The following is a 12,801-nucleotide window of genomic DNA, read 5'->3' as shown; positions in this document are numbered from 1 at the left end:
TCAATTGTAGTAATAAACATTGGATTATTTACCCAGCAACTAAGATTATTACCACTATCGATGACACCAACAATTACATCAGATTTAACTTTTATTGGCAGGTGATTGTATTGTTGAATTGAGTCTACTTTCAGAAACTTCCACGAGTGTGTTGTTTGAACCTTGTTTATCTTACTCTGGAACACAGATACAACCGATTCCTCTTCTACAGGATAGGTAAATAAGACAGTTAATAGACTTTGAGCACAAGCCTTGGAACCAATTTTCTGATTAAAGAAAGCAGGTTAGGGGAAACCTGCCAGCCTCAGGGCTTGATCAGCTGTTAACATAGCAGAAAATCCTCTAAAGCTTTTGGTGTAATGGTGATGGATCACGTCCTGTGCACCTTCATAACTGAAAATCACTAGCCATTTTTAATCAGAAATAATGAAATAGTATCTCATTATTTTTCGAACTCGTCGTCCAAATTAAGAAAGAGAGAGAAGTACATGCCTTCCAATTACTGAAGCAAGCATATGATGGTTATCCTTGATCACGGACTCTGAGCTTGGGTGAGCATGATTCCCCATGTAAACTATGTAATGCTGCATGGTTCAAGAATTTCTTGACATCAGTTCCTGAGTCTAAGCATGAAGAACTTCATAATCAATTATCCCTCTCTCTCTACCAGTAGCACCTTGAGGGTACAATCCTCCATTTGCTTATGAAGTCAAAGTCTGTGAATCAAGATTAGTCTTGATTCCCATACTTCCATTCTGCACCTTCATGACTCTTGTTATATCGAATTAATTTGAAGGTCGGATATGGTTTTTACAGGGATGTAGACTGGTTGGTCCATGAAGTGCAGATGTTACTAATTTAGTGCTAATATATTCCTGTTTGTTCTCATCTTTGCTATATTAATATTCAACATGACTTTTCATGCTCAAAATCATGGAATATTTGAACTTGTAAGCCTTCTGTTTTGGGACATAGGTGAACTTATAACTCAATGGATACTGCCACAAATCATGGCTTGGTAGGAAGTTCATATGAACTCGTGGTGTCAAGACAAAAGATGTGCAAAAATCCTACATCTCATTGTTATCTACTTGTCGAAATCAGCTTTTCAAGAGAACATACAACTATTCATAGACGTAAGAATGAAATGTCAAGAATATTTACCTTTGCATTTGTGCTGATTGCATGTATGTATCCGAATCTCAGGATTAGGAAAAGAGCGAAAAGTTTGTGTATCTTCATCTTGTCAGCTCAAAAACTCAATAAAAAGATTGAAAGCAAAAACTAGTTGTTCATGGACAAAAGCAAGTGTTCATATGTTGTGCAGAGGCTTTAATTTAGAGGCAAAAAGCAGATGGGGACTATGTTCAGTGTTTGTTATAGACACCTTAGGGTCTTTTCTCAACTGATTCTGATTTTGTAAAATCAAAATTGTCACAGTAACTCATGTGTTCTTGTTTATTGTTAAAAAAGTCATTTTAATAAATGCATAGGTGATCTTTGAAAAAGTTAAAAAGTTGATTTTTGACAAAAAGATGATGATATTACCCTTATTTGGTACATAAATGAATTTTTGTGCTAATTAAATAATTTTTTTAATGTAATTAATTACTTTACTTATGAAAATTAAATGGTGAGTGAGAAAAACAAGGATCACATAAATGAATCTGGGAGTGAGAACAAAAAGAAAACAGAAAGACCATAACAAGTTATCTGATTTTTAGATACTTTAGTAATTATGCTGAAATTTGAAGAGTAATTTTGGCCTATATGAAAAATAGGCTAAAATCAGAATTCAAAAACAACTCAACACCAGCTTCTTCTGATTTCCAGTTTTTTTTCGACCCACAAATCTAAAATTAATTTTTTAAAATCAGTTGAGAACACAATAAAATAATTTTTGAAAATCAAAAGCTAAAGTCAGATTTCCAAAATTAGTTGAGAACAAGGCCTTTATCTCATTCATCCAAAAAAAAAAAAAAAAAAAGAGCAAGAATTTTTCTTGAGTCAGTCAAGTTGACTAACTAACTATTTAGAATTTTGTAAAGCCAAGACTTCCCTACAATGAACTTGATTGTTTTTTTTCAAGGAAAGTTGAATAGAATTTAGAATGGATGGCTGCTAATCTAACCAATGATTGTAGCTAGCCCACGTCTTTTGGTGTATTTAATTAATTTCCAATGTACGACTGGAAAAATAATTCCAATTCAAGCTCATATCATATTCTTTTTAACGCGGGTCTGCCAGCCGCCCGTTTCGTCTGAAATGAATTAAATTAAGTAAATAAAAAATTGTAATTAAACACAATTAATTAATTCTTTGACGTAACACTTTTGTGACAAGCTAACGGTTTATATATGCTTGACTTTTTCAATCTTGCCTGTTGCTTGTAATAATTAGTATCAAAATTTAATGGTTGACTTGGGATTAGTTGCTTTTAATGTGCCTCGTTTGAATTGCCATTTTTCTCCAAAAAAAAATTTTTACGTTTTCGGTTGACCTGTTTTCCAGTTTTTTTTTCATCACACATACATCAAATCACAAATACATTTTTTTACAAAAATTTCGAAAAGTAACAATCTAAACCAGCTTAAGTTGTAACTTGGAAGCTATAACCATAACTGCTGGAATTTTGGTTCTAATATTAAATACCAATTATTGTGGGAGCTATGGTTGTGTTGTCTAATTCTACGACATTATTTAATATAGTACGAGCACCAGTGGGTCAAAAATAATGAATTAAAATTGTGATGTTTTAAAAAAGTATTAGAACTGAAAAATGAATCAAATTATTTGGTCCTCGAATCGAACTCGGCTTAGCAAGAGTTCGTTCGAGTTTGATTCGTCAACTAGTTAAATCAAGATTAAATCGCGTCTTTTGTTCGATAACATTCAAACTCGATAAAAAAAACTCGTTCAACTTCGATTCGGTAAATAAATAAGTCAAACTTAAACAAAACTTCGAATTCGTTAAAATAATCAAACAAGTTTCAACACTAGGGCGTTAGATTTGATTAAACTCGTTTACATGCACCCCTCGAAAATAACACAGTTATTATGTGCGTTTGAGGTCTAAAAAGGTGTGATTCGGAATATCTTACTATAGCAACATCGTTAATCCAAAACTGTGTTTCTGCTTCTTTTACTGTATCCATTCCATGACATCTTTCTGCTGTAGTTCCAAAATTCCCAACAATTCTTTGTAGAAGGGACATTTGGTCTTTGTTTTTTCCCCCCTTTTTGGAACCATGATATTTTGTAACGTACAAAAATAGAATCCATGACAAGTGACATAAGTTCTACCATGCATTTCAACATTAAGATAAGAGTTAAAAGTGCCACTCGAAAGTATATATGCATTACACGCTATAGGTGTTATTTTTTGTGATACTTAATCAAATAATCATTCTATCGTAATTAGTCAATAAGAAAAAATTAAAAACTGTTTAAAATGTTGTATGTTTGTTAGTATTTATTTTCGTTCAATGAAACAAATAAAATGCTTTTGGAAGATTTTTACAATCCTGATTGAAGGTATGTATCGTTGGAGCTCTTATAAAGGAGCCAAAAGACATTAAGGGACTATATTGAAAATGAAAAATTAGTTTCCTCAAAATCAAACTTAAAAAAACTCTTTCTTAAGGAATTCTTTTCCTTTTCCTTACAAGTTTCCTGGAACCAAATAGGACCTTCTTGTTTCTGGTATTATTCTGTTTGAATTAATCATGCTTAAAAAAATTGCAAATTTTCAACAGGATTTGGTCACAACCATGCAAATTAAACTATGAAGGACTAACTAAATAAACAAGTACAAGACATACTTCATGAGGGACTAGATTGTCAAAATTGAAACATGATTGACATTAATTAGAGTCATTTTTATAATTTGGTCACAAATGTAATTAAGCATGTTTCAATATTCAACTTTTGATGCATTTACATTTTTTTAAGTGTGAAAGTGTTTTGCAGTCTCAAAAATAGAGGTTACATTTCTGTTTGAAAACTCATCATGTAATATTAAAATAAAGCAATTAATTATGAAGGCATAAAATAGCAAAAACAAAAGTAAATACACGCCCACCGTGGGGTTCGAACCCACGACCACAAGGTTAAGAGCCTTGCGCTCTACCGACTGAGCTAGACGGGCTTTTGATAGCTAAGTAGCTTATATCTTATTAAATCTATAGAAGTAAGATTAGAATTTGACTCAAGAATATAAGTATAAAAATATACGTGTATAACTGGTTAACCGATACTCTGAATACAAATGAAAGTATAAAGCTAAAAATACTAATATACTACCTGATATACTTATCATTTTTAAGTATTATGCTACGTAGGCTAATGCCAATTTAATTATGAGACATCAATATTACATTAAAATCTCTTTTTTTTCAGAATTTTTTTTTTCTATCATGGAAGAGATGGGATTTAAGAAGTAATAAGGGGCAATGGGAAAAATGAATATAATTTAGGACCTCTAATTTTTGGAGTCTCAACGTTAACCACTGATTACATTACAATCTTTATATGAACATATATGAAATAAATCACCGGATATATTCCGCCTCTTATTATCTGCAATTAAGTATAAATTGCCTTTTGTATCATACAAAAAAAAAGGTTTAAAATTGTTCAAAATTCAATTACTATTTGTAGAGTGTAACAGCAGAAACGAGTACGTGTTGGATGGAAAATAATGCTAATTTGCACCAAGAATTAGTCCAGAGCCTAATGCTAACTGTCCAATAAAGATTAGCACAATACAACACACTGTTTCCTATCCACGCAACTCCTACATTTCTAGTAAACATAGTGTAACAAAATACTGCACTGAAGAATGGTAGAAGAAGAAACCAAAAAAGGGTTTTTTCTTTTTAGAAAAAAAAGAGTCGATATCCTCAATAAGGTAATAACACAAACTTAATTCTTGAGGTCGTAATTTGTAGCATTTCCATGTGGGGTGAAATGCTCAAAAGCGCAGCACCACATCATGATGCTGCTGAGACGTGTCCATAATTTTGTACAACAATTAATTATTTACTATTTTTTCAATGCTAATCATACTTCTATAGTAGATAAAAATCTCTCAATATTGCTCCCAAAAAAAAAAAAAGCTTCTATGGTAGACAGAACCACAACACGCATCAAGAATGTTTTGCTCAGAGCTGATGAAGAGTTCGTGCATGCAGAGCTTAGCTTTCTCCTATTCAGATTTGATATCACTTTGGCTTCTGAGGCTATCTCGCGTCTGAAAAAGATTCAACAGGGTACAATTGGAGACGGGATCAAATATATAATCAGCATATTGGGATAAACTAAGAAGGAAAATATAGTTAGTGTCGAAAAGAAATTAACGTTTACAAGGTACAACTTTCTATTTCTTTTGGATTCTGATTTTTACCACTTGAAATTTTACAGTGTTTGGTAAAAAAATGTTTACAGATATTATGTTTTGATGGATATCAAGATGCATTGCACGTTCAGATTTTAAAGCTGAACAAGGACGAAACTGGTGATCCTACGGTATTGTACTGGAAAATCAAGAAGCAAGGAAAACAAAAGAGTAGTCCTTATTGGTATATGGGATTACTGAGCTTCAGACAATATATACTGGATTAGAATTCTCAATATTTGACACCTTAATCATATCAAACACTGTCGATTGAAGATGTTTAATTTCTCGTTGTTGCTAAATTAATTTTTGCCATGTAGATTAATTGATTGAACAAACAATTTGTTCATCGTGTGGAGATGAACACATGCTCATGTTGCTTTGAATATAGCCATGCAGTCATCTGCAAAACTGTTTACTCCAAAAGTAAAAGATAATGTAAGTTTACCTTTTCAAAGACATTTTTCTGGTATCGATATCCCTGAAAAAAAAACACATGAATATGAAAGTTCTGTCAATGACGAAAGTTCGATGAGGAAGTATTTACTAAATTCACGTTTAATTATTTGAAAACATAAAAGTCACAAAAATGATAAGAACAAGAAGTTCATTGGTTGAACATATAGTAATTAGAGCATGCATTGCTGACCTTGTCGGTTCCATATATGTAGTCACAGTAAGTGAAAACAGATGCAAAGTTGCTCTGACTTTTGCCCCCAACGTAGTGATGGTAATCATGGTAAACTGCACCTCCATAAAATGGAATAAGCTTGGAGGGGCTCCAAGGAAATTCGTACCTGCACATATGGATAATTGTGCAAAGAAAGCAAAACATGTTAGTCGTTGAGTTTAGGTTGTTTAACTATTCCAGTATTTTGATGAATTGGCAACAGAAAAAGGAGAATGAGAAATCACCCGCTATGAGTCTCAATGGCTTCGAGCTGCCTTAGTATAAACCAAAGCCAAAAGGTGAGCATGTGACCGGGGACCATGAGAGGACCAAGAAATGAAGCAAGTCCAAGGATAATAATCTCTGCCCAATGAGCATAAGGTGCTGCAAAACCAATAGGAGCCGTATACTCATGGTGCACCCTGTGGATTTTGTTATAGCCCCATGGGGAATGCATTAGTCTATGGAGCCAATAATTTGCATAGTCCTCGACTACTACATACACCACCAGTTGCCAGAATACTTCTGTCCTAGATGGCAACGGCAAGCTTGTTCGGATCCCAATCCACTGCAAAGATTAGGGTGAAAAGTTCCTCAGTTCTTGTAGGGAATAACTAATTTTAGGGAGTAGAGTAACTTCAGTAAGTTAGGAAAACGTCTCTCTTACTCTTCTGATCACAAAAATGAAAGGAAGTTTGGTGGGATTTCGGTAAGCTATGAAAATCATCAATAAAGGTAAGCAGACAAAATGATAATAAGCATACCGTACTAATGCATTTGGCTGCCTTTGGATTCAAGCATATGATTTTTTGCCTTTTGTAGTTATTTTTTTTGGATGAATATCATAATTTCATTGCATAAGGTCTGCATTAATGACATAAAAATATAATAAAACATGCAGCATTCACGTTAAGAAGCAGCTCATCAACATACATTAAGTTAATTTTCAAGAATCTCATTTGGCAATCATTTGCACCAAATTGGATTTAAATCCGATACTTCGTTTCTTGAAACATTTTCCCACCAGAATGAGATAATATGTTAACTCTCTAACTAGTTAATTGATTCTATAAAATACTCGGAAACTTACTCAAAGACACGTCCATTTCCAAATAAAGGACCAGCTATGCAAACTCAAGAATTGAGAACGGAAAAGACAAACAACAAATCCTATTAAAGTAACTAGGGGAACTAGTTAAGCTTGTACCTTAATGACGGGGTAAGAAAGGACTTGCAGGGGGCCAACAGCATAGACAAAAGTCCACATAACTTTTTTGTAGCATTCCATCATGTCAGAGAATGAGTTTTTGAATTTTGGCTGAAGCTTGTACTTGTCAATCTTTTTGGACCCCAGGAGCTCAAGAATGACGAAGGGGATCGGAAACAAGGTGTAAAAGATAAACAAGAAAAGGGTGTTGTGACAATAGAGGATATAATCTGATTTTTGAGCCGAGTATTTGAACCATAATGTTTCTGCAAATGTTAGATTTCTTCCAAGAGAAATTTCAGCTTCTTGAAGCGTATGGTATGGCAACATTTTGCTTAATTCGTGGCTTCGATATTATGGTTTCTTTTTCTCTCCCTCTCCCTGTACAAATTTAGATAGAGAGAGAAGGGAAAAAGCAAGGAAGAAGGAAGAAGGAAAATGCAGGTAGAGTTTGAATAAAAATGGCCGAAAAGGAAGAGAGGCGGGGGTGGATAGAGTTATCAATGCTGAGAATGATGTTTGCTTTAGGAGGGAATGGTCTAGCGAAATAGAAGGAGCCTCCTAGTGTTGACTATCGTGAATTTTTCTGCACGAACGAGAACGGATAGAGGCCGGAAATTGCACAGATGCGGAAGGGAATTATAATAATTAATATTCAGATTCTTCTATTCCAATTTTCTAATTTTTTTTTTCTTGCAAATTGCACTACTATCGTTACAATTGAGAACTAAAGTTTCATTCTGTACGTACGTGCTAGATTTTGAATTACTAATAACTGATGTGTGAAGCAAAGGAATTGACAGGTTGTCGAAGCCTGTGCAATAATAAAACCTGCTCAAACTAAAAGTAATTTCTGTAGATAACGGTGAGCAGGGTCGAATCCACAGGGACTGGGAGTAATTGTTCCTTTTCAAATTCACAGTGACAAGGGGGGTGTTTTTATCTCAGGGGTGACAATTTAAGCAATTCAACTAAAATCTAAGAAACTACTAAAAATTAAATAACCAATTACTAAAATCAAATGAGTGATAATTAAGGATCTAGCCAAGAAATAACTTCAGCAATGGTTTACCTAATTGATCATCGATGCAAAGCCAATTCCAATTATTTATCAATAAATAAGTTATAACTACCAAACAAGCGATGTCAATCAACCCCTCCTTACTGTGTCGGTGATCAAGGTACGCCCGTTAATCACTGCTCTAATTGAAAAATAATCTTAGATACGCCCATAAGATTTAATTCCCCAATTGCCTTACGTATTAGAGGAGCCCTATTCTAACCAAATAACGCACTACCAGGGTTATTTCAGATTAGTCCGCGTATCCCCCTGACACAAACCTAATCGTGCCAGTTCTCACTATTTTAGGATAATTAAACAATTACGGATTTAATGCCCTAATTGACAATAGATTACCCAATCAACTAATTATCTGGATCCAAGACAATCAATTAATTAAATAACCATAAGCATAGCAATCAAGAAATATGCGGATACCAATAAATAAAAGAAAAAGATTAAATTAAAACGATCTCACAATTTTTAGGCGAACCAGAGCCTTCGTTGCTCCTTGACTAGAATGAAGAAATTAGTTCATATTCGATGAACAAAATCCACAGGAAATTGAAGAGAAAGTCGCAGCCATCAATTTGAAACTGGGTAAACTTAATTCGATTGACCACTGACTAGAAAGAAAAGCTACAAAATACTTGATTGTTTGTTTGCTTCTGCTCCATACGAATGAAGAGAAAACTACCACTAAAAGCTAAAAAGGAGACAAGTCAAAAGCCAAGCTAAAGGACAAAAAAACTAAGAAGAGAGTCAGTGCTCTTCCTCTGCGCAATTCCTATTCTAATTGCCTACTGCTACCGTGCGGTGTCCGCCGCACGAGAGGAAGAAAAAACTTCCGAGATTTGCTTTCTTTTCCCTTTTTCTAGTTGTTGTCTTCGATCAAAATTACCAAAAAGGTCATGCAGCTCCTAGTTCCAGGAATGCCCTTGATTGCCTGCTATTTGAACTCTTTCTTGATAACTGTCAAATTGGCCTTGATTGTGATATTTTTGTTCTACTCCCTGAAATAAATGTAAATTACGAAAAGTGAGTAGAATCTAATAATTAATTCATATCAGGTCAGGTAATAGGGAAAATTAATAATAAAATAAATGATAAAATTGCAATCTATCAATTCCCCCACACCTAAACCATGCTTGTCCTCAAGCATGAGAACATCAAATAAACACCAATATTTGACAATGGTCATTACTCCATCTACCATATTGCCAAGATACCAAGAAAAATAATAGTCAAGCATCAATGGTCAAGTCCAAGAAGTATCACTCCGATTAGCTTCTAAACCACAAGATCCTCTAATTTCATGTTAACTAATCTAAAAAGAAGGAATAACGCATAACATTTATCAGCAAATGGTCCAACTATTAACCAAAATCTCAACATTAAATCCATAAATTGGCGAGCTGACTTTTATTATACACTAACACAACATTCATTCATTTTTTTTTCATGTTTTTCTATTTTTCTATTTTTTTTTCTTTTTTTCAATAGTAACAAGACTTAGTCGCTAGCCATTAGAGCCTTTTGACGCGAACTCCAACATTGGCCAGATGAAGGAGCCCGGTTACTCAGCTTCTATCGCCACGTGACCACGTACTCATAGGAACTACTACCTTTTGACGCGAGAATCAACACTTTTAGGTGCAGATCCCCGATTACTCAGTAGTAACTAATAGCGGAGTGCAGTCAAGTTTATTCATAGCTAAAAATCACAAAAACTCAATATAACACAAGAACCAAAAGAAAACTTGCATCAGCTAGCCTCATTTTCAAACATGGAGAACTAAAGTTAATAACCGGACCAATTCACATGAAAATGTCAATAATCATTCCCTATGCCTAGAAAAGTTAACCAAAAATTATAAGAGTAAAACAATCATCGATATTCACCAAAGAGATATTTTTGGACTCAACCACATTAACTTAATACCCTTTTATTATTAAAATTTGGCAATAGCAGAAATAGAGGCAACAATCCAACATCAAACTTGGCATCACATACGAGCTAATCACTAAAAAGAAGAAAAAGAAAATGAATGAAAGACACTAGCACCATAACTGCTCCCCCCACACCTAAATCATACATTATCCTCAATGGAGGTAATAAATTAATTTAAGCGAAGAGAACAATGAAACTTCCCTGTTGAACAGCTAAGGAATATGAGGGAACAGTGGAGGGAAGCCGAGATCTGAGACATCCTTGCCACTTGGCGGGTGATTGACAGGTTGACGAAGCCTGTGCAATAATAAAACCTGCTCAAACTAAAAGTAATTTCTGTAGATAACGGTGAGTAGGATCGAATCCACAGGAATTGGGAGTAATTGTTCCTTTTCAAATTCACAGTGACAAGGGGGGTGTTTTTATCTCAGGGGTGACAATTTAAGCAATTCAACTAAAATCTAAGAAACTACTAAAAATTAAATAACCAATTACTAAAATCAAATGAGTGATAATTAAGAATCTAGCCAAGAAATAACTTCAGCAATAGTTTACCTAATTGATCATCGATGCAAAGCCAATTCCAATTATTTATCAATAAATAAGTTATAACTACCAAACAAGCGATGACAATCAACCCCTCCTTACTGTGTCGGTGATCAAGGTACGCCCGTTAATTACTGCTCTAATTGAGAAATAATTCTAGGTACGCCCATAAGATTTAATTCCCCAATTACCTTACGTATTAGAGGAGCCCTATTCTAACAAAATAACGCACTACCAGGGTTATTTCAGATTAGCCCGCGTATCCCCCTAACACAAATCTAATCGTGCCAGTTGTCACTATTTTAGGACAATTAAACAATTACGGATTTAGCCCTAATTGACAATAGATTACCCAATCAACTAATTATCTGGATCCAAGACAATCAATTAATTAAATAACCATAAGCATAGCAATCAAGAAATATGCGGATACCAATAAATAAAAGAAAAAGATTAAATTAAAACGATCTCACAATTTTTAGGCGAACCAGAGCCTTCGTTGCTCCTTGACTAGAATGAAGAAATTAGTTCATATTCGATGAACAAAATCCATAGGAAATTGAAGAGAAAGTCGCAGCCATCAATTTGAAACTGGGTAAACTTAATTCGATTGACCACTGACTAGAAAGAAAAGCTACAAAATACTTGATTGTTTGTTTGCTTCTGCTCCATACGAATGAAGAGAAAACTACCACTAAAAGCTAAAAAGGAGACAAGTCAAAAGCCAAGCTAAAGGACAAAAAAACTAAGATGAGAGTCAGTGCTCTTCCTCTGCGCAATTCCTATTCTAATTGCCTACTGCTACCGTGCGGTGTCCACCGCACGAGAGGAAGAAAAAAATTCCGAGATTTGCTTTCTTTTCCCTTTTTCTAGTTGTTGTCTTCGATCAAAATTACCAAAAAGGTCATGCAGCTTCTAGTTCCAGGAATGCCCTTGATTGCCTGCTATTTGAACTCTTTCTTGATAACTGTCAAATTGGCCTTGATTGTGATATTTTTGTTCTACTCCCTGAAATAAATGTAAATTACGAAAAGTGAGTAGAATCTAATAATTAATTCATATCAGGTCAGGTAATAGGGAAAATTAATAATAAAATAAATGATAAAATTACAATCTATCAATTCCCCTCACACCTAAACCATGCTTGTTCTCAAGCATGAGAACATCAAATAAACACCAATATTTGACAATGGTCATTACTCCATCTACCATATTGCCAAGATGCCAAGATACCAAGAAAAATAATAGTCAAGCATCAATGGTCAAGTCCAAGAAATATCACTCCGGTTAGCTTCTAAACCACAAGATCCTCTAATTTCATGTTAACTAATCTAAGAAGAAGGAATGACGCATAACATTTATCAGCAAATGGTCCAACTATTAACCAAAATCTCAACATTAAATCCATAAATTGGCGAGCTGACTTTTATTATACACTAACACAACATTCATTCATTTTTTTTCATGTTTTTCTATTTTTCTTTTTTTTTCTTTTTTTTTTTTTCAATAGTAACAAGACTTAGTCGCTAGCCATTAGAGCCTTTTGACGCGAACTCCAACATTGGCCAGATGAAGGAGCCCGGTTACTCAGCTTCTATCGCCACGTGACCACGTACTCATAGGAACTACTACCTTTTGACGCGAGAATCAACACTTTTAGGTGCAGATCCCCGATTATTCAGTAGTAACTAATAGCGGAGTACAGTCAAGTTTATTCATAGCGGAGTACGTGATGAATCTGAGCCCGCAAGTGGTGCGACTTAATATCAGAGGCCATCGGTGGGGGAGGCGCAGAAGAAGAGGGCTCGGGTCTTACCATTTTCTCCAAATGTCATTTCAATCAACAAGAGACAAAAATTGCCCACAGATAATGTAAACAGCAAATTCAAAGTAATAACAATTTAATAGCCACCGGTGCCTCCCAAATATCAATAGAGAGTGACACAACTTGCCCACCCAAAATCTCTCTAAA

General features: G+C 34.5%; 1 protein-coding gene, 1 non-coding gene and 1 pseudogene across 2 annotated transcripts; all 3 read right to left on the bottom strand.

Moving 5' to 3' along the window:
* LOC113772993 overlaps window positions 1–12,801 on the bottom strand; it is a 36,740-nt pseudogene that overhangs the window by 2,767 nt on the left and 21,172 nt on the right.
* TRNAK-CUU lies at window positions 4,075–4,147 on the bottom strand. The gene has a single exon. It is a non-coding gene; the product is annotated as a tRNA-Lys (tRNA).
* Window positions 4,900–7,706, bottom strand: LOC113755153 (methylsterol monooxygenase 1-1-like). Its single transcript, XM_027299245.1, has 5 exons — window positions 7,273–7,706; window positions 6,311–6,633; window positions 6,045–6,192; window positions 5,844–5,876; window positions 4,900–5,251 (listed from the first exon to the last, which is right to left on the bottom strand). The coding sequence occupies exons 1-5, from the start codon at window positions 7,600–7,602 to the stop codon at window positions 5,207–5,209; spliced, it is 879 nt and encodes a 292-aa protein (XP_027155046.1). The 5' UTR covers window positions 7,603–7,706; the 3' UTR covers window positions 4,900–5,206.

Source organism: Coffea eugenioides, chromosome 1, assembly GCF_003713205.1.
Source record: "Coffea eugenioides isolate CCC68of chromosome 1, Ceug_1.0, whole genome shotgun sequence".
Classification (NCBI taxonomy): Eukaryota; Viridiplantae; Streptophyta; class Magnoliopsida; order Gentianales; family Rubiaceae; genus Coffea; species Coffea eugenioides.
Note: the sequence above shows the minus strand (reverse complement) of the source record. Positions and strands in the feature narration are given on the sequence as shown.

Bases quoted from the DNA above. Each gene is read 5' to 3' on its own strand.
- LOC113755153 (XM_027299245.1), bottom strand. From the start codon at position 7,602: ATGTTGCCATACCATACGCTTCAAGAAGCTGAAATTTCTCTTGGAAGA. The intron at 6,634-7,272 runs GTACAAGCTTAA...TAATCTTTGCAG, and splicing joins TTTCTTACCCCGTCATTAAG to TGGATTGGGATCCGAACAAG. The intron at 5,877-6,044 runs GTCAGCAATGCA...TTTTTTTTTCAG, and splicing joins ACATATATGGAACCGACAAG to GGATATCGATACCAGAAAAA.